We start from the raw sequence: 19,453 nt of genomic DNA on the forward strand, positions 1-19,453 counted from the left end.
TTACCGTACTAGTGAGATACTTCTCAATCAGCTGCTGACCACATTCTTTACGCTTTTCATCTGGAGACACCTCATATTCAGCCTTGGAGAAGAAAAGATAATGAGAAGTATGGCCTTGGGCAAGGAAAGGGCCTGTTGTGTAAGCAGAGCATAACACACTTACCACAGCATCCAGAAAGTGGACACAGCGCAGCAACTCCGGCCGAGTTTCACAAAACTGGCGGAACAGGAGACGACCAATGGGTTGCCGATCACAAAGACTGTGATAATCTCGTTCTATCAGACACAAACAACACGTTTATAAATGTAAGGTAATGCCAAGCTTTATTCTGTTAACATTCTCATGTATTCATTCATCAAGGCATTCCATTCAAAATAAGGGAGCGGCAACTGAATACCTTACTATGTTATCTATCTAGAAGATGTTTCAGGACTCAGAGTGAAGTCGGTACTCAGACACTTATAAGTACAGCTAAATCTACTTATTCCAGCCAGTCCACATAATTTAAAAACGTATTATTCAGATGTAATTGCTTAAAGCAGAACTGTAAATTAGTTAAAAGCAAAAAGTTTCACTTACCTGGGGCTTCCCGAAGCCCCCAGCAACCGTCCTGTGCCCTCGCCAGTCCTGCCCAAGCCTCAGTTCTTCCCCGCGAGCTACTTTCATTACCGCCAACTTACAAGTCGACGGCAACTGCGCCTGCGCGCCCCCTGGTAATGCGACGCTTTCTTTGTGTTCCCACCTGCTAGAGCAGCTATAGCGGGCGGGAATGCGAAGAAAGCGCCGCATTGGCCGGGGCGCGCAGGCACAGTTGCAAGTCGGCGGTAATGAAAGTAGCTCCCGCGGGAGAATGGAAGCTCGGGCAGGACCGGCGAGGGCACAGGACGGCTGCTGGGGGCTTCGGGAAGCCCCAGGTAAGTGAAACTGTTTGCTTTTAACTAATTTACAGTTCCGCTTTAAAAGTTCCATCCCAATTAAAAATGTGCTATAAACATTTTTTTTGCCATTTACCCTTATTAAAAATGACCTGACTGTAATGTTGGATTTTGTAGTCTGTGTTGCACTAGTTTTCTATACATAAGCCCAAGTTTTTCCTCTTCCTGCACAACTTATTTTCTGTATAGGGCAGAATAACTGTTGCTCATTTTCCACAAACTGGTAGGAGGCTCTGCCACTTCTAGTCTTCACTGAGTCTGTTGTGATTAGTGTGGAGAAGCTGAGTATTTTAATTCATTTATACAAGGCTAGCGATTTAAAATATTCTGTGCCAATAATACTTGTTAAAAAAAAAAAAAAAAAAACTAACTGAATGGATTGCTTAGCTAAATAAAAATGGAATTTTATTTTAAGTGTCTAGCAAAGTTTGCATCAGTTAAAATAGTTAGGTATGCATGATAAAGAAAAAAAAATGGATTGCATGTTGATGATAAATGGTGTTGAAGGTGCCTTCTTGCTTGTTTAGGGATAATTCAAGTCTTTCAGTCCTCTTACAAACTAGCTTTTCTTCCATTTGAATGGTGAAAATAAATTGATACGATGCAAGAGTATATATTCCTTTTGTGGAGCTAAATTAAAATAGCTTTGTCAGGCCGGAGCCATAATACTACTAGTACTTACTACTGGCAGAGGCAGCGGCAGGGTCAGGTCTATTTTGGATTACAGTTTCTGTACTAGGGCACATTGGCGATTTAATTCACAGCACTTTCTAGTAGTTTACCTGCTCACTCAGACAGGGACATTTCATCTATAATTAGAACTTTATTGCAGCTATAGATTTTTTCCTTTTTCTTTGCATGAAGTTTTTAGATATTTGTGTACTTTGCTATACGTCTCTTTATGAGCTGTGCATACCAAGAACGGATCTGAGTTTTTTTAAACGCTTGGGGGTAAAAAACGCTTGGCTACTGTATTTCAATGGGCTGGTGCACACCAGAGCGGTTTGTTTTTTCCGCGACACGCAGACGCGGGTCCTACAGCATTATTTAGATTTCTGAGGGGTTTCTGCCTCAATGTTAAAGTATAGGAAAGTGGAAAACTGCTCTGAAAAAACGCTAGATCGGACCAGTTTTCCAAGCATTTTTGTTACAGAAGCTGTTAAGTTACAGCTTTACTGTAACAAAATATAAATCTGCTACACACAAACACTCCACAAACCACTAGGCATGTTTGGAAAATCGCTCTTAACATATCTAGAAATCGCTGAGGAAAACCGCTTCAAAAGCTGTTAACGGTTTTTGGTGTGCACTGGCCCTTATACTGGAATTGCAACTTTTGAATTTGTGAGTTGAGTCCCGGTTGTAGGGCTTTCGATATCTTCCTCAGTGTCTAATTTTGGGTTGTAGGTTGCCACAATTGGGATATCGAAGGAAGATATCGAAATCCATAGAACTGATACTCCACAAAGACAAACGACTGAAGGAAGGGTTTCCTGATTTACTACTGCTTGCTTTCAGACAACCTCCTAATTTGAGACAAATGATTATCAGAAGTGCATTATCTACACCAGAAACTCAAGGCACATTACCCTGTAATAACACAAGGTGTTAGACCTGCCCTTTGTATTTGGCTTGTGCCCAAGATATAATACCAAACTCACAGAAATATCATCAAATACCAGATCAATTTTCCTGTGAATCATCCAATGTTGTATACATGATACACTGCATTAAACGCCGCTCAAGAGGAATCTATATAGGAGAAACAGGACAAAAACTGCGCACAAGAATGAACTATCACCACTTCAATGAGGGTAAAATGGACACACCAGTGGGCCAACACTTCTGTGAACCAGGACACAGCAAGAAAGATTGGAGTACAAATTTATGAAATTGTTTAAGTCATTAACAGAAGGTTTAAATTGTGGAACAGGATTCATGACATCTTATGTAACATGATTAATTTGGCTTCATGATCTTCAGAAACCTGCTGGATTTCATGTATGCTTGCACTAACTCACTGGCTCCAGCCTGCTGATCACCCGACACCTAATGCTAGGCATACACGGTATGTTTTGTACCATGTAATCGAGCTGCTGATGGCTCGATTGATAATTTCCGACTTGTCCGATGACCAGCCGGATCGATTCCGTGCTCGATACCGGAGGGCAGGACAAAAGAAAAAACGAACCGAAGATAAGGAAGTACCCGCGGGGACGAGCGGGAATCGATCCGGGCGCCCGCGGGGACGTGCCGGAATCGAGCCAGTGGCTCGATTACACGGGTGAAAACGTATCGTGCATGCCCGGCATAGTGGATAAACCGTAACCAGCACAACTGTCATCTTCGTGTTTACTATTTACCTGCATCAGTGTTTTAATTTAGCTAACATCTGGAAATATGCCTGAAGACATCCGGAGCAAGCTTTCCGGACTAGATCCCAGAAAGCTTGCATAATTTAACTATCAGGTAGCCATTAAAAGGTATTTTTTACAAAACGTTTTTTCCACCTATATAATTTTTTGGCTAACACGGTACAGAAACTTTTTTTGGTACTACAGTGTTCTCCCCGGGCTCTTTTAGCCGGGTGCTTCACCCAGCTAGTTTTGGTGACCACCCGGCTGTCATCGGCTCATCTTCTCCTCTGCTGTATGCAGAGAAGCGCTGGCCCTGCATTCTGTTACCACGCTCCACCCGGCTACTTTTTTATGCCACCCAGCTACAAAAAATTTCTGGCGAGAATACTGTACTATACTCAAAAACGTATTACTTGTTCCCACAAATTTCACATTTTCCAGCATCTCCGTATACAGTTTACCCTGCCTCTCCTTTTGCCATGACAATCTCCGACTACACCACTGTCAAATTCTGTGAGAGACAGGACTTTCTTACATATCGGTCATCTTCTTCATAGGGAGGGATAAAGCATGTGATTGGATTAGCAAGATCAGACCTGAATAACAGCTCACAAATGTGTCAGGGCTGGTGCACACTGGAGCGGTTCTGAAGTATTTTTTAAAACGCTTGCAGAGGGAAAGCCGCTTGGCTAATGAAAGTGAATAGGATGGTGCACACCAAAGTGGTTTGTTTTTTCCACAAATGCACAATCAGGGGCTGCAGCATTTTTTAGATTTCTGAGGCGTTTCTGCCTCAATGTTAAAGTATAGGAAAGTGGAAAACCGCTCTGTAAAACGCTAGATTAGAGCGGTTTTCCAGGCGTTTTTTGTTACAGAAGCTGTTCAGTAACAGCTTTTACTGTAACAATATTTGTAATCTGCTAGACAAACACGCTCCAAAAAAATGCTAGGCATGTTTAGTAAACGTTCCTAAACAAGCCTAGAATTGCTCTGAAATCTGCTTTAAAAACCTCTAGCGTTTTGCAGATCTGCTAGAGGTTTTTGGTGTGCACTGGGCCCAAGTCATTTTTAACCCATGAGGCATAAGTTGGCAAATTTATACTATACATTTGTTTACCCTTTGATCTGAATTGTGAATGGTGCTAATAGGTTTATTATTACGTGTTCACCCTCAGTATTCTTATAGTGCTGACGCCACACAGTGCTTTACATAGTCTATATTCATCAGTTTCTGTAGCACAAAATAATTTGCATATGTGCTCTACTGTTCCCCTATAGAAATGTCAACAGAGTGTATTGACATCTCCAAAGTTTGCTTATGTCATATGCATTTTCAGTTAAATTAGGTGGGCTAAAACACAAAGAAGCTGCTGGAAAGCAATGCCATTAGAAGCTGCATACAGAGGGTGGGAAGAACAAAAGGCCACAGAGTATGTGTGAAGCAGCAGCGGGAACTGTGACATTTGCAGTATGAAACATCAGCCCGTATAGGCTCATAAATATCTCAGCGTGCCTTTGTACCCTCCAGAGGCTGAATACCACAGCATGAAGCATTATGTAATTGGGCAGTGCAGTGAGGGAGCGCAGAGGGCAGTAACCCATAGCAACTAACACCTCCTTGGGTTACAGCTTATAAAAAAAGGACAGAAGAATTCTATCGGGAAAATGCAAGTCATTCATTTCAGTGGACAGCTTTGGTGATATGGAAATTAGTAATTGGGGAAAAAAAAAAAAAAAAAAAAAAAACTTGGCATACCGGAAATGTACATCTTTTGTGTGTGAACACACCCATAGAAACACAGACAAAACTGATACTACTGCACCTGCGCAAAACACTCCAGACAACGTGAGAGTGAATGACAGCGGCGCTCGTGCAGGCGCAGTAAATGCCGACATGGGGAGGTCAGCATCTGAAATGGAGGGGATTCCAGGACTCCGAAACTGCGGCGAGGGACACATCAGCTGCCAGAGGCTGGAGGAAGCCCCAGATACGTATATATCTCATTTTTTTCGTACCTCGGATGCTTCCTTTAAAAAAATGTCACTTGTTATATATGCAAAAGAGCTTCTCTGAGCTCTCAGACTAATTTAGTCAGAGAGCAGTGCCCTTTTTTGAAGCAATAATACAACAAAAACAGTGAAAGACAACTTCAGATAAAGTTTTACTGCAGGGGAGGTCAAAGGGTCATTCGCTCTGCCCTGCTTAACAGTTTAAAATGCAGAGTGCAGTTTATAAACTGCAAATATTAGAGAATGATGCAATATTATAAAAAACTGAACTGAAAATAAAAATATGAGACTCTTTGCTACTAATGTTAATTATCCGTACTACACTTACAATTCATATCATACTTTTTTTAGCTTCAGTGTCACCTTTAAAGCAAACCCGAGGCATTATAAAAAAAAAATTAAAATTAGATACTTACCTAAAAGGGAATCCTCCTGAAGCTTCCTACGCCCTCCTGTAGACCATGGCTGCTGCCCAAGACATTGTGAAATTTTCCGGCCAAGCGCCTCTTCATGCACAAGCATTGTCGTACTGTGCCTGTACTTGAGCAGGCGCATGCTCATACACGGCAGGAAGCACAGCCATGAAAAAACCATGCATGGCAAGCTCATGGATATATTCAGAGGGTCCATGGGCTGCAACGGTGGGGGTGAGAAGTTAGATAGCCTCTGGACTATTTAGAGGCTTCCTCGGTATGTACTGTAACTAAGTTTTTTTTTTAACCACCTTGGGTTTACATTATGCATTTTCTTATATCACTGAGTATAATGCTGATAAATGTATTATCAGCTACCTCTGCTTGTTACAGTCATAACTTCCATAAACTGCTTTGGGACTGCTGAAAGGTTAAAACTACATCCCACTTGTGGCTGCCTGAGCTTGGTGCTGCATAGTTTTAACACCTGCAGCTCCTGCATGGGACCAGATTGTGCGTCCCTGTTGGCATAGAACCCAGCTGGAGATTTCAGTGGCTCCTGACCATTGTGAGCCAATCATAGTGATCAGGAGGTTCTGGGAAAAAAAAACGGAGGAAGAAGAAAAAAAAAAAAAGAAGGGAGAAGGAGCTCTGGTCTTTAGGCCGGTTTAACACTGCAAACTGGTGTCAGCGGTGCGCCCGCCAAAACAGGCCTTTGGGGAATACCACTTTACTACGCTGTATTCCCCATCTGGCCAAGCAGGAAGTGATGCGTGCTTGCAGCCACTTCCTGCTTCAGGTTATGCGGAAGAGCACGGAAGCGTATTGTAAAAATACATTTCCATTCATGCGAGTCATGACGTCATGTAGGAAAGTGTTTAAAAATCCCTGCTTCGCCATCGACTAGCAACTTCCTGGCCGACACAGATCGCCGCAAGACGTGCGGTTACGTAGTGTTGGAGCCTTGTCAGATCGAGGACTTCCAACTTCCGCAACACAGGTGATGTGATTTCCCCATAAGTTTGCACTGGGGCGCGGTAGTAGTAGTACGTCAATATGACAAACCGCACCATCCCAGTGTGAAAGGGACCTTAAAGCGGCAAGAGCCTGTGGTCCCAAATGAGTTCAATTCCTCACTCCAAAGTTGCCTCTATGTTGTAGATAAAAAACAAAAGGGAAAAAAAAAACCAAACAAAAAAAACAAAAACAAACTATATGCTTCTATATTTGAAGAATAAGACTAGTTGCAGATATTATGCAGTACGATTGTCCTGCGGTGGGAGAGCACAGGCAAGACGATTACACCATACAATGTCCCTGTTCATATTACCTTCAGGCAGAATGCTCCGTCAGGGTAATATGCACAATGCCGCCCCCTGCTCAATGCATACGCCTCACTGGACAAGATGTCACTCGATTACTGTCATTCAGTGCAGGAACGCCATTACCGCGATCGCTTGTGGACACTTATTGCATTGCCGCATAATCCGTGCGGTAGGCAAAGATCACGCAATAATGCACAGCAGAGTTTGCGTCAATTTTGCCATTTCTATTGCACCGCATCACATCACCATAGTGTATAAATCTGCATAGACATAGGGCTGGTTCACACTACAAGAGCTTATCTAAAGCTGGCCACTAACGGTCCAATTTCTAGCGAAAAATCGTTAGAGCGATCAGAAATTCTGTTCGGATTGGTTGTAAATAATCTACATTGGTGGACACAATAGATTATGAACGAGTGAAAAAAATGTCGCCCGAATGAATTTTCGTCGAACGAAAATTTGGATTTTCTTGGTGGTCGTGATAGATAGGAAGCAATGATTGGTTAGTTGATGGTGTAGTGAACTTTTTTTTTCGTCCGATCAGAATTTCTGATCGCTCGAACGATTTTTCGCTAGAAATTGGACCGTTAGTGGCCAGCTTAAGCGCTTTGTGATTTTAAAAGCTTTTGCTAATGTAAATCTGGATTCACTGGATTGATGTAATTTTGTAAAAATTCCCCCATAGCATTGCATTAGCAAGAGCTTTTCATATCACTAGATGTTAAAAAGCTTTTGCAAGTTCAGGGCTTGTTTCCACTGTTGCGACGCGATTTCAGCCGCATTCCGACGCTTGTAAAAACGCATGCGGATGCGTTTCCACATGCGTTTTTACCCGCGATTTCGCCTGCGATTTCGCATGGCAGGGTGCCATGCGAAATTAACCATGACACTGCCAGGGCTAAATAAAATTGAAAAAGGTGCGAAATCGCACGCGAAATCGCGGGTAAAAACGCATGTAACAAACGCATGCGTTTTTACTATTAAATACATTAGCGGCGATTCGCACGGATTCCCGACGCAGGCGAAATCGTTGGCTCTTTTGTGCGTTTTTTTCACGCTGAAAAAAACGCACCTTAACAACGCTACAGTGGAAACAGGCCCATCCACTTGTATTACATGTGCGGATCTGCATGCGTTGGACGCATGCAGATTCGCGATAGTGGAAACGAGCCCTCAATCAGCCTTTTCATTGTCCTCGCAACGAGCTGTGGGGGAGAGTACTGCAATGTGGCAAGTGTGAAAGTAGCCTAAATAATCAGCTTCCTCTACAAGAGAAAACATGGAGAAGCACATGACTGATCTGCATGTTTCTGATTAGATCACATATTCCATCTGCTTTGTGTTTTAGCTTATACCAAAGGAGAAGTGCTACAAGATATATTCTGGCGGGGCAAAGTGGGGAAAATTACAGTTAGAGGACAAAAACACAGTGCAAAATGTTGGTGGATACGTTTACAAGAAGAGACAACTTAATCTCTACTTCCCTATAAAGTTTACAATATCGTTACATTATGTAGAGCTGCATTTGTACTTTTGATTCTCACCAGAAGCTATCTTTCAGTATCATTTTGTTCAAAAGCCCAGGGTGCATACAGGTGTACCCAGATTTCCTGCAGTGACTGAGCAAGTTGGGTCATTCTCATTCATCCAGTCATTATGTTTATTCCATTGAATTCCCCATGATCCTGCTCACTCATTTCCCCCCACCCCTGCATAGAACAGATCACGGGCCAAGCAACGTGTCTGTACAGCACTTGTTCCTAATCTGCCTCCCGAAATGATAACTAGGGCCTCTTTCAAACAGACAGCTGAACTGGTGCTTGTCACACAGTGCAGTCTCCAATCTGCCAGCCAAGCAGCGATTTCAGCCTGCATTTTAAAGCAGACAAATGACATTTGACACGCTGTGCAGTTACACAGCAGCGATATACTTGCTGCATGTAGTGTCTGAATGCATCCAACCTCTGAATCACTACAGCTGTCCATATCTGAAACAGGGGAAGGTGGGTGTGTGGGGGAAAACCGTGAGGAGGATAAGAGAGTGGGAAGCAGAGGGGACATGACAGTAAACCTATGTATAGATGGTAGAGGAAGGACTGTTCTTGATCATGTGATGCAGCTTGCTCTGCCCTTTGGAGGGGCAGGAAGGAGGAGTAAGAGATGTCCGGATGGAAGCTGTAGTGTAAAGTACCATAGCAAGAAGATCCAACTCAGCAAACTGCTAGGAAGAGGCCTCCATGCTCATGCTACTTTGTCACCTAAGAGTATCATTAACACACATTTTCACTAACAGATATCCAGTGTGAACATGACCTTGGCAGTTGGCTGATGGTGTAATGGTTAAGGGCTCTGCCTCTGACACAGGAGACCAGGGTTCGAATCTCGGCTCTGCCTGTTCAGTAAGCCAGCACTAATTCAGTAGGAGACCTTTGGCAAGTCTCCCTTACACTGCTACTGCCAATAGAGCGCGCCCTAGTGGCTGCTGCTCTGCTCTGGCGCTTTGAGTCCGCAAGGAGAAAAGCGCAATATAAATGTTATTTGTTAATTACAACAGAGAGAGAAAATGTGTGCTTCAACCAAGTGAACCTGACAAATCTGGCTTTGCAAATTTGGCCTATTGGCTAATCACGAGACATTGCTCATGCAAATAAGCATTTGCTTTCGCATGCCTAAATATGCAGGGTCAAAAACCAAAAACCGCAAAACAATCGCCCTGCGGGAATCAGTTCATGCTATACAGCACTATCCAGGGGCGCCACGAGGAGGCTTCCCAATGCCCCCATACAACCGGGGGGCGCGGGGGTCCCAGGCACTCTCACCGCCTGGAACCCACACAGTGGCACCCCGGAGGCGGAGGCTGTGGGGTGCAGGCGATCTCCCCAACGTGATCAGCACCGGGAAGAGCCGCCCGCACACACCTCCCAGAGTTAAAAACAGGCACTTACCTTGGCGTCTATTGCGTTCTGCTATATGCAATGGGGGCAATGGGAAGCCTCCTCGTGGCGCCCCTGGATAGTGCTGTATAGCATGAACTGATTCCCGCAGGGCGATTGTTTTGCGGTTTTTGGTTTTTGACCCTGCATATTTAGGCATGCGAAAGCAAATGCTTATTTGCATGAGCAATGTCTCGTGATTAGCCAATAGGCCAAATTTGCAAAGCCAGATTTGTCAGGTTCACTTGGTTGAAGCACACATTTTCTCTCTCTGTTGTAATTAGCATTGCATTTCTTTTCTTTGGAGGCAGGTGGTGAGTGGCTTGTTCTAGGAGGTGTGAGCCCTGGAGCAGGCTATTTGCGCCTGTCCTCCCCTTATGTGTCGCGCCCAGGTTATGCGCATATAGCAGAACGCAATAGACGCCAAGGTAAGTGCCTGTTTTAAACTCTGGGAGGTGTGTGCGGGCGGCTCTTCCCGGTGCTGATCACGTTGGGGAGATCGCCTGCACCCCACAGCCTCCGCCTCTGGGGTGCCGCTGTGTGGGTTCCAGGCGGTGAGAGTGCCTGGGACCCCCGTGGCCCCCCGGTTGTATGGGGGCAATGGGAAGCCTCCTCGTGGCGCCCCTGGATAGTGCTGTATAGCATGAACTGATTCCCGCAGGGCGATTGTTTTGCGGTTTTTGGTTTTTGACCCTGCATATTTAGGCATGCGAAAGCAAATGCTTATTTGCATGAGCAATGTCTCGTGATTAGCCAATAGGCCAAATTTGCAAAGCCAGATTTGTCAGGTTCACTTGGTTGAAGCACACATTTTCTCTCTCTGTTGTAATTATAAATGTTATTTGTCTTGTCTTGTTAGAGATATTTGCATCTCATTGATCATCCCTAATATCGGAGTTCATGAAGAAATTTGTAAAAAACTTTATGCAAATATATGCGCCTTGAAAATGGGACCAATCCAGTTCCACCCAGGTTTTAATTGATTGGTCTATTTTCAAGCTGCATATGTTTGCATAATAATTTACTTAATTCTGCATGCACTCAGAAATATTTGCATCTCATTGATCATCCCTATTAGATATAAGATTTTTCCTATTTTTCTGGGGTGTGGTGGCTGGAAAATAGGTCAGCCTAGGACCAATTTAAGGCATAGGTGTTTACAGTAATATACTGATAGTGTCTGCAGTAAAATACTGACTCCTGGCAAGCCTATACTTTATCCTAATGTGGAGAAGTGCTGCTAGCAATCTACACAGGGATGATAAGTAGTGAAGAGGGGCAAAAGGGGAGGTGAGATATTTTTATAGGAATAGCAGGAATATTTTTAAAGAGAATCTGTATTGAAAAAATGTTATATACATAAACATATCAGCCTGTTCGGGGACATCTTCTAGCTCCCTCTGTGACATTTTCGCCGCTCTCCGCCACAATATTGGCAATAAAATAACAGTTTTATGAACTGTTTCGTAAACAGTAAAGATGGCCGATGAAACAGGAAGTATACTGAAAAGAAAAAGGATGTATACTGCCTTATGTTTGCATGACAAGTTTGTATTATTACACAGTTAATGCAGCCTTCAGATGTTATGTGTAAGTTTAGAAAAAGTTTTACCTTCTGCGGCTCTGTGCCACTGAAGCGTGACAAGAATCCTCAGACTCCTTAATAAACACAGCTGTTTATACTGAGCCAGGAGTCTGGGCTCTGCACTTGTGTCTGGGTAACAAATTGTCAGCAGCTCCCTCCTCCCACAGCCTCACAGACACAGCTGAGACTGAGAGCAGGGACCTGTCTGTGAGAGAAATAAACAAAGCACACAGGAGTGAGCCTGGAGGGGGCGTGCAGGGAGCGTGCATTATTTATCCCCATCACAGCAGAGGCAGCTCCTTCCACTCTAGGTCGACAAAGCTTGACAAAGAAAAGATAAGATATATTAGAGAGACAGTGCAACTAGAAAAGGCTGCAGTAAGCCAGAGCACATTAGAACAGTTATAGGAACTTGTAGGATAGGAGATAAGGCTGAAAATTTTGTTACAGAGTCTCTTTAAAAAGAGGAACTTCAGCCTAAATAAACAAACATACTGTCATTAAGTTACATTAGTTATGTTAATTAAAATAGATAGGCAATATAATCTCCTATCCTCCTTGTTTTAAAAGAACAGGCAAATGTTTGATTTCATGAGGGCAGCCATCTTTTTGGTTGAAAGGAGGTGAAAGGGAGCATGAGATACAGTTCCAACTGTCCTGTGTTCTGATCACCCCTCCCAGTTGCTAGGCAACGAGAACATCATCATCAGAAATCCCCTTATGCTTTGCACAGTATCAGGGGAAAAATGCCCGGGCAGTTTTCTTTGATGGGGCGGCGCTTAGCTTCTGTGTAGCCAAACATGAGGCTTGGATAAGAAAAACAAAGTTCTGCTGCTGTGAAACTGTTGAAGAAACACCAAGCCTTTTCAGTGCTGCTGAGTAGATTTTTAGTCTGGAGGTTCACTTTAAGTAAGGATTTTAGGGTTCTCCGGTACATAAAAATAAGCTAAAACTGACACTTACCTGGGGCTTCTATTGACCCCTTGCAGCTGTAATGTCCAGCACCGTCCCCCGCCTCCGGCACCAGGCTAATAATTCATCTAACTAGACGAATAGAACTGCAGCCGTGAGCGTGCTCGCTCCAGCACGCATCAGCTGGAGCTTACTGCACAGGCGCAGTATGAAGTTTTCTTATACTGCGCTTTCGCTGTAAGCTCCAGCTGACGTGCACGGGAGCGCGCACACGCCACAGTTCTATTTGTCTAGTTAGACGAGTAATTAGCCCGGTGCCGGCGTCGGGGAACGGCGCATCGGAGGAGGATGGCACAGGACATTACAGCTGCAGGGAGCCGATAGAAGCCCCAGGTAAGTGTCAGTTTTAGCTTTTTTTTTTTTTTTTTTTTTTGCATCACACAACACTAAATTTCCTATTAGCATGGGCACAGTACCATCTTGTATTCTACATACTGGGGATAAAACATCAGGTACTAAAATCAAGAACGCAAGTATTACTGAATAGGGCCTCATTTAGCCACACTTAAAGCAAACTTATACTGTACCTGAAAAAGATAATCTGGATATCTGTTATAAGGATGTAGTGAAATGAATTCCAACTACCCTTAAAATGAACCTTGGCAAGGCTTGCAAACAACAAAAACTGATTACTTCTGTCATTCCTATAAGTTTGTCCTGGGCTCATTCTTCCCCTCCTTTCTCCCCATACTGTACATAGTTTACATGTTAGAGGAGATCACTCGCCCACAATGCCGCTGGAGGGCAGACCTTGCCATTTTTACCTAGGAAAATATCCCTCATGGAATCACCAGGGTTTTTTTTTTTTAACCAAACATATCAATTCTTGGAACAAACTGTTAGGGCTTGTTCACACTACAAGAGCTTTTTTAGCGCTAGTGATTTTGTAAAGCCCTTGCTAATGCAATGCTATGGGGGATTTTTACAAAATCACATTGCTCCAACACACATAGGATGACATTAGCAAGAGCTTTTAAAATCACAAAGCGTTTAGAAAAGCGCTTGTAGTGTGAACAAGGCTTTAGTATGTATTGTGATATCAGGGTAAATGATACATGCAGACCTGGAATGTAGGGCCACAAGTTCAATGTTTTGAAGTTTTTAAAATGCAAACCTTCCACCATGGTAACACTCAATGCAACAGCATCTTGTTCAGGCGAGCAGTTTAATAGCCATGTCTTAATGACAGGTTTGTTTCAAAAAGCAGGAAACTGTTTCAAAATGAGGAAGTTGTGACTTTACTAAACATCGTTTTGCAATTTACGGATAAATAACAGTAAAATGAGCATCTCTCCAGTACCTGACAGTCACAACGGAACTACCATAAGGCCTCATTCACACCTAAAAACGAAAACATTTGGGGTTTTTGTGCGCTGTTTTTCCCCCCTCTCGGCGCTCCCCTGAGCGTTTTTTGGTAAAAGCGCTTTTCTAAGCGTTTTTCCAGAGTGGTTTTGTCATTCACTCCCTGATGCAAGTCAGGTAGTGAACTTTTTGACCCGGAAAAAATAAATACAATGTATTTATTCTAAAAAACATGAACGCAATCGCCGCATAAAGTGGTTTTGTGAGCGTTTAGCACCCTTTCTATACCTTCCATTCTAGCAAAAACGCTCCAAAAATGGTACAGGCACCAATTTGCTGAACGCACAGTGCACGAACAGCGCTGATATGAACCTTCTCATAGAGATATATTGCACAAGCGTTTTGCGGGCGACTTTAAAAATCGCCTGTGCTTGAAAAAAGGCCGAAAACTCCCCTAGTGTGATCAAGCGCTTAAAGCGATTACCACTTAAAACCTCAACTTTTGCATGGTAATTTGAGCAATTGTGCAGTACGGGTAGTCCCCGACTTACGAATGCCTGACTTACAAACGGCATGGATTCTCTGTTTCCATGGGAACACATTTTTTTCAAATTGGACTTGTAGTTTTTGAGAAAATCTATTTAAAAAAAAAAACAACAAAAAATGGCTTTTAAACTTGTTTAAAGGAATACTATCGATTCACATATTTTTTTCAATTGACAAAGGAATTGTTTGGGAAGTGCTGCTAAGTACTGGTGTATACATTTTATTAGCAACTTCTTTGTTTACTGTTAACAAAATACTTTCAAAGTTTACTGACGCCAAAACTGACCGCTGACTGAGCCATGAGGAGAGGGGAAATTCCCCTCACACTTGATCAGTTAACTCTGTGTAACTGTGTGTGACAGAAGAGAGAGAGCTCCCAACAGCTGCAGATCCTGTGTCCGGTGTTTCTGACTGAAGTGTCTGAAGAGAGCAGAGGAAATGTAACTAATTCTCACAGCTTTTCATACTGTGTTTGCTTTCAGAGTTTGATATGTTTGATATTTGCTTTCTGTAGTCTGATATGCAACTCTGGCTGTGCATTGAAGCACACACCCCTTCTGCAATTGATTTGTCCCAATATAGCTAAATCCTACCCTCAATAAATTACAGCTTTTGCCTCTGATATTTAACATGAAAAGTAGGAAAATGTTCACACAGCTACTTAGACATTATTTGTACATTGTCATTTTAGAACACTTGGGTATCGATAGTATTCCTTTAAGCATGTACAAGGGGGAGAGGTTACACAGAGGGGGACACTGGAGGCACAGAGGAGGTACAGGGGACAGAGATGGCACAATGTTCCGACTTAAGAACAGATTCAGGTTAAGAACGAACCTACAGTCCCTATCTCGTTCGTTAACCGGGGACAACCTGTACTTTCTTCTTTATCTTTTGTGCCCAAGTTCACCTTGCCCCCCAAAAAAAAAAAAAAAAATCACACGGTGTGGCAGTCAAAGGAGCTAAGAGCTGTTGACTAATGGTGGTGTTGTAATATGTAGTGGAGGAGCTGCCCTTGCTTCTGCTTAGACCATGCAGAGAAAACTCCCAGTGTTGAACAGTTATTATATGGACTTCGATGTGGGGCTTATCAGACTGAGAAGCTTAATGATCAACACCTCAAAACGGAATAATAAGCAGTCATGTTATTACTAATCCGCTTCTGGGCTGGTCACCACAGGAGGTAAACACAACATTTTACATTCAAATGAGTGGAAGCAGTTTTAAATGACCGTGACAGCAGTTGGCATTGTTAGTGTAAATGATGCGGTAGATCCCATAATCTTGGAAGCTACATGTAGAAGCGTCAACTGCGTTTGCGCAGTTCTGTGTTCCCCTATGTGGCGCAAAACCCATGACGATGGAATGGCAATCAATTCCAAGCGTTTCCCTGCACGGAAGTAGAAAAGCTTGTAGCATCAGCTAAATCAGCCATCACACCAGCTGCCTGTGTAAACCAGCTAGGGCAAATTCACATGGATTGCTGACCAGCTAGCTGCATATCTACTGGGTGACATGCCCCATCCTGTTGCTGTGTAATACAACCAAATAGCAGCGTTTATAACCAAATGTGTGTCAGTGACTGTAAGAGCCCTTACCCTATTCAAAGTTATTGCCAGGGGAATTCCACTGTAAGGATGACTTTAACATATTCCTACAGCACATGGGAACAATTCTCACATCTGCACAAGTGTCAGAAAAAATGGGGCATCATATGTGCTTGGCCCTTTCTGATAAAGTACTAAAATGTGGCTAGAGGGAATCAGTGTTAAAGATTTAGGAGAATCATGCTGTAAAGCCACCACTAAAGACTTATGCTGAAATACGTAGATGTTTATTACACTGCACACAACACAGGAAGTGGTGAGAGTACCACAGCAAGAGGAAGCTATGCAATCATATTAGTCAACACTGTGACAGCAAAGCACCACATATCCGCCATTGCTAGGGACATTAATGCACGGGTTGCAGATTGCAGACTTGGGGCGAGCTGAGATATAATGGAGAACTCACCAACGGTTCGCCTTAGCTCCTCGCATTCACTGATGTGTGGAAACTGGAGCATCTGCCGCCATTTTTTACTTTTGCCTTTTCGGTTTCCCCCGCCACCTGTAAACAAACAAAACACATGACAGGGCGTGCAGTACAGAAGATGATAAATGCTGTGTATGTAGGCAAATCTATGACTAGGTTGGACTAGATCTCACATGAGGTTTAGGAAAATACTACTGTCATGCAAATAGATGAAAATGATTACATTTTTCTTTTCACTTTTGAAATTCAGTTAATATACAGAATAAAGTAATTTGACAAGACACGGAACTTTACTGTATATTCCGGCATATAAGATGACCCCACAACTTTTCCAGTTAAAATATAGAGTTTGCGATATACTCACAGTATAAGACTAACCATCTTCCAACACACACTAAATAAAAAAAAAAAAAAATCATATACTGGTGCTATGTATGAACAGATACTGGTGCTGTACTGTATGTGGTACCCAGTATAGAACAGTATATAGGCAATTGACTGGTGGGATTGGTCAACTCTCCCTAAGTGGATTGGTCAGCTCTCCTTGTCTACCTGTTTGGAAGAATAGATTGCGCTGTGCCCATATAAAGCACGCCTCTTTTACCCTTCTGGCCCACCCCTGTATCCCATTTACCTCTTTCTCTGCCTCTCAGAACTTGCACAAGTGCACCTGCGCCGCTTCACTACAGTCCTCACCAGCGAGATCTGAGAGTCGGTAACAGGATAGGGTGTATCACCCAGCATCAATGACACCTGGCGTATAAGACGACCCCTGACTTTTCAGACGAATTTCACATTTTAAAAGGTAGTCTTATACACCAGAATATACAGTATATTGCAGTTTTCTCCTAGAGCTGCAGCCACTAGGATGCGCTCTATAGGCAGTAGCAGTGTTAGGGAGTCTTGCCCGAGGTCTCCTACTGATTAGGTGCAGGCTTACTTAACAAGAAGAGCAGAGAATCAAACCCTGGTCTCCTGTGTAAGAGGCAGAGCCCTTAACCAGTACACTATCCAGCCAATTTGGGTAAAAAAAATTCCAAAGCAAAAAAAATAAATAATAATAATAATAATAATAATAATAATAATAATAATTCTTCCAGTAGACTGATAACCAGCTCAAATGTAGAGTTATATGATTGTCAACTAGGCTGGAGAGGGTTAGTTTTTTTCACAATTTCTATTAAATATATAAAACTAGCTGGTGGCAGACACTACACTGGACAGGGCTGGAGTATGCACACAATCTCTCTGGACATCGCGTGCACCATGCACTCAAAGCAGCAGCCAATCGCATTAGGGTGGGGCGTGTCGGGGCGGACAGACACATATACATACAGCTTCAGAATTATTGTAGCTCATCATATGTGAGTGCTTTATAAATAACAAAACAGTACTGCAAATACTTAGGCCAAGCAATATCCTAGCAGAAAAACAATATAATAATGTATAATACAGACATTATGAAATGTATGTTCGATCCAAAAAATATATTTTTTCCCTGATCTAAAAGTCTATTGTTTAATCGCGTCAACCACTCAATTACAATATGATTTCAGCAGATATGTGATATTAAAAAAAATGATGGAAAGCCAACTACTACTAGCTTTTTACTACCAAATCCAAGTGGCAGTCAATCACTTGAAGTACCTGTACATGTTTAATTGATAAAATAATGTTCATCCTCAATCAATGTTTGGATTTTCTTGGAGAGGGGACTGAAACCAAACCAGCCCAAGTTTTCAAACATTTTTATTCCAAATGATCAAACTAAACATCTGTTTACTTTTTATCAAATTGAGTATCTATGTAAAAACATTGCATAGTATATAGGAAATAAAACTGCTTAGTCTGAAAGCATTTTCTGCACTACCGCCTTCGTTGATAATGGCAATGACAGACAATTTTTTTCCTTCCCTAAAAATCTGCATTGCATTGCCACCTATTACAGTCAAGAGCAAGTGAGGTTAAGTTATGGATAGGATTGATGCTAAGCTAAAAGCCACTTAGCCAGTAAGATGCACAAGAGCACTCTTTGCTTCTCTAATTACCTCCTTAATGATATTTCCTCAGTCTCGGTAATGCTACTGACAACCTAAACTGATCAGTGACCATGATCCAAAAATACTTTTCTTTTTTTTAAAGCAACACAGAAGCAGCACAAAGCAGATAAAAGTATATATGTGAGCAGTGTGCAGCAGCCAAAGATCAGAGCATCTCCCCATCAGCTGCCCATCTGCAGCTAGAGGTCCAGCACTCCATTCATATGCTACAAACAGTCCCAAACATCTGTAAAGCTGCTAGCAGCACTCATGCATGATCTCTGCATCCACAGCTGTGCACAGGGCAGTGTGCCTCCTCTCCCTCCTCCCCATGCTACTGTCCCATTGCAGCTCACACATACACACCTTCCCTGGCTTTCAGCAGCACAGTGTTGGCTACTATGTTCTCGAGCTCCATAGGTCGGCCTGGCCGGGGGCTGCGAACCTAGGGCGGCCACTCACTCTCTGCAGGACTCTCTCAGCAGTCAGCACCCTGCTGCCAATGACAGGCCACGCCCACCCCATCCAATCCCCGCTCCGCCGCACCCCCGAACAAGACGCCTATTGGCTGAACTTTCCAAGCCGCTCTAACTGTACTCCCGTCCGCACTCCTTTAGTCACTTTCACCATTGTCAGGGGGGCTTGCCTGCCGATTGGACAGTACAGGGTAGGTGGGCGGGACTCTGAGTAAAGCTTTGCAGTCTGATTGTATGGCTAACGTGTCACTCAGCACCGCCCTGCTATCTCGGCAGAACCCACAGAATGTGCGTCCCAGACTCTGCTGATGAGAGAGTGTGTCGTGACGTCATGTTGACCATGTGTTGGCTGGCGGAAGCAGATAGGCTGTCACTGTCAGTGGTTGGCGCCTGTCACTGTATCGCTATTAGCTGAACTTGCACTGAGAACACAATACACGTGAATACATGTTTTTTCTAGTCCACAGATTGCTAAAATGTAATACCATAGCTCCTAGTGATGGGAATTCCGGCTCTTCTCGGAGA

General features: G+C 43.2%; 1 protein-coding gene across 1 annotated transcript in view; it reads right to left on the minus strand.

The window, feature by feature from the left end:
• The window catches only part of GRK6 (G protein-coupled receptor kinase 6), a 106,228-nt gene extending 87,273 nt beyond the window's left edge, over positions 1-18,955 (minus strand). Inside the window, exons 1-4 of the mRNA XM_068277094.1 lie at positions 18,819-18,955; positions 16,393-16,488; positions 164-276; positions 5-82 (exon numbers count right to left, since the gene is read on the minus strand). Coding sequence (XP_068133195.1) covers positions 5-82; positions 164-276; positions 16,393-16,488; positions 18,819-18,870 — 339 coding nt within the window. The 5' untranslated portion in view covers positions 18,871-18,955. The remainder of the gene's footprint in view (positions 1-4; positions 83-163; positions 277-16,392; positions 16,489-18,818) is intronic.
• Between the last annotated feature and the right edge of the window lie 498 nt (positions 18,956-19,453).

The sequence above is a fragment of the Hyperolius riggenbachi genome, chromosome 3 (genome assembly GCF_040937935.1).
Source record: "Hyperolius riggenbachi isolate aHypRig1 chromosome 3, aHypRig1.pri, whole genome shotgun sequence".
Lineage (NCBI taxonomy): Eukaryota > Metazoa > Chordata > Amphibia > Anura > Hyperoliidae > Hyperolius > Hyperolius riggenbachi.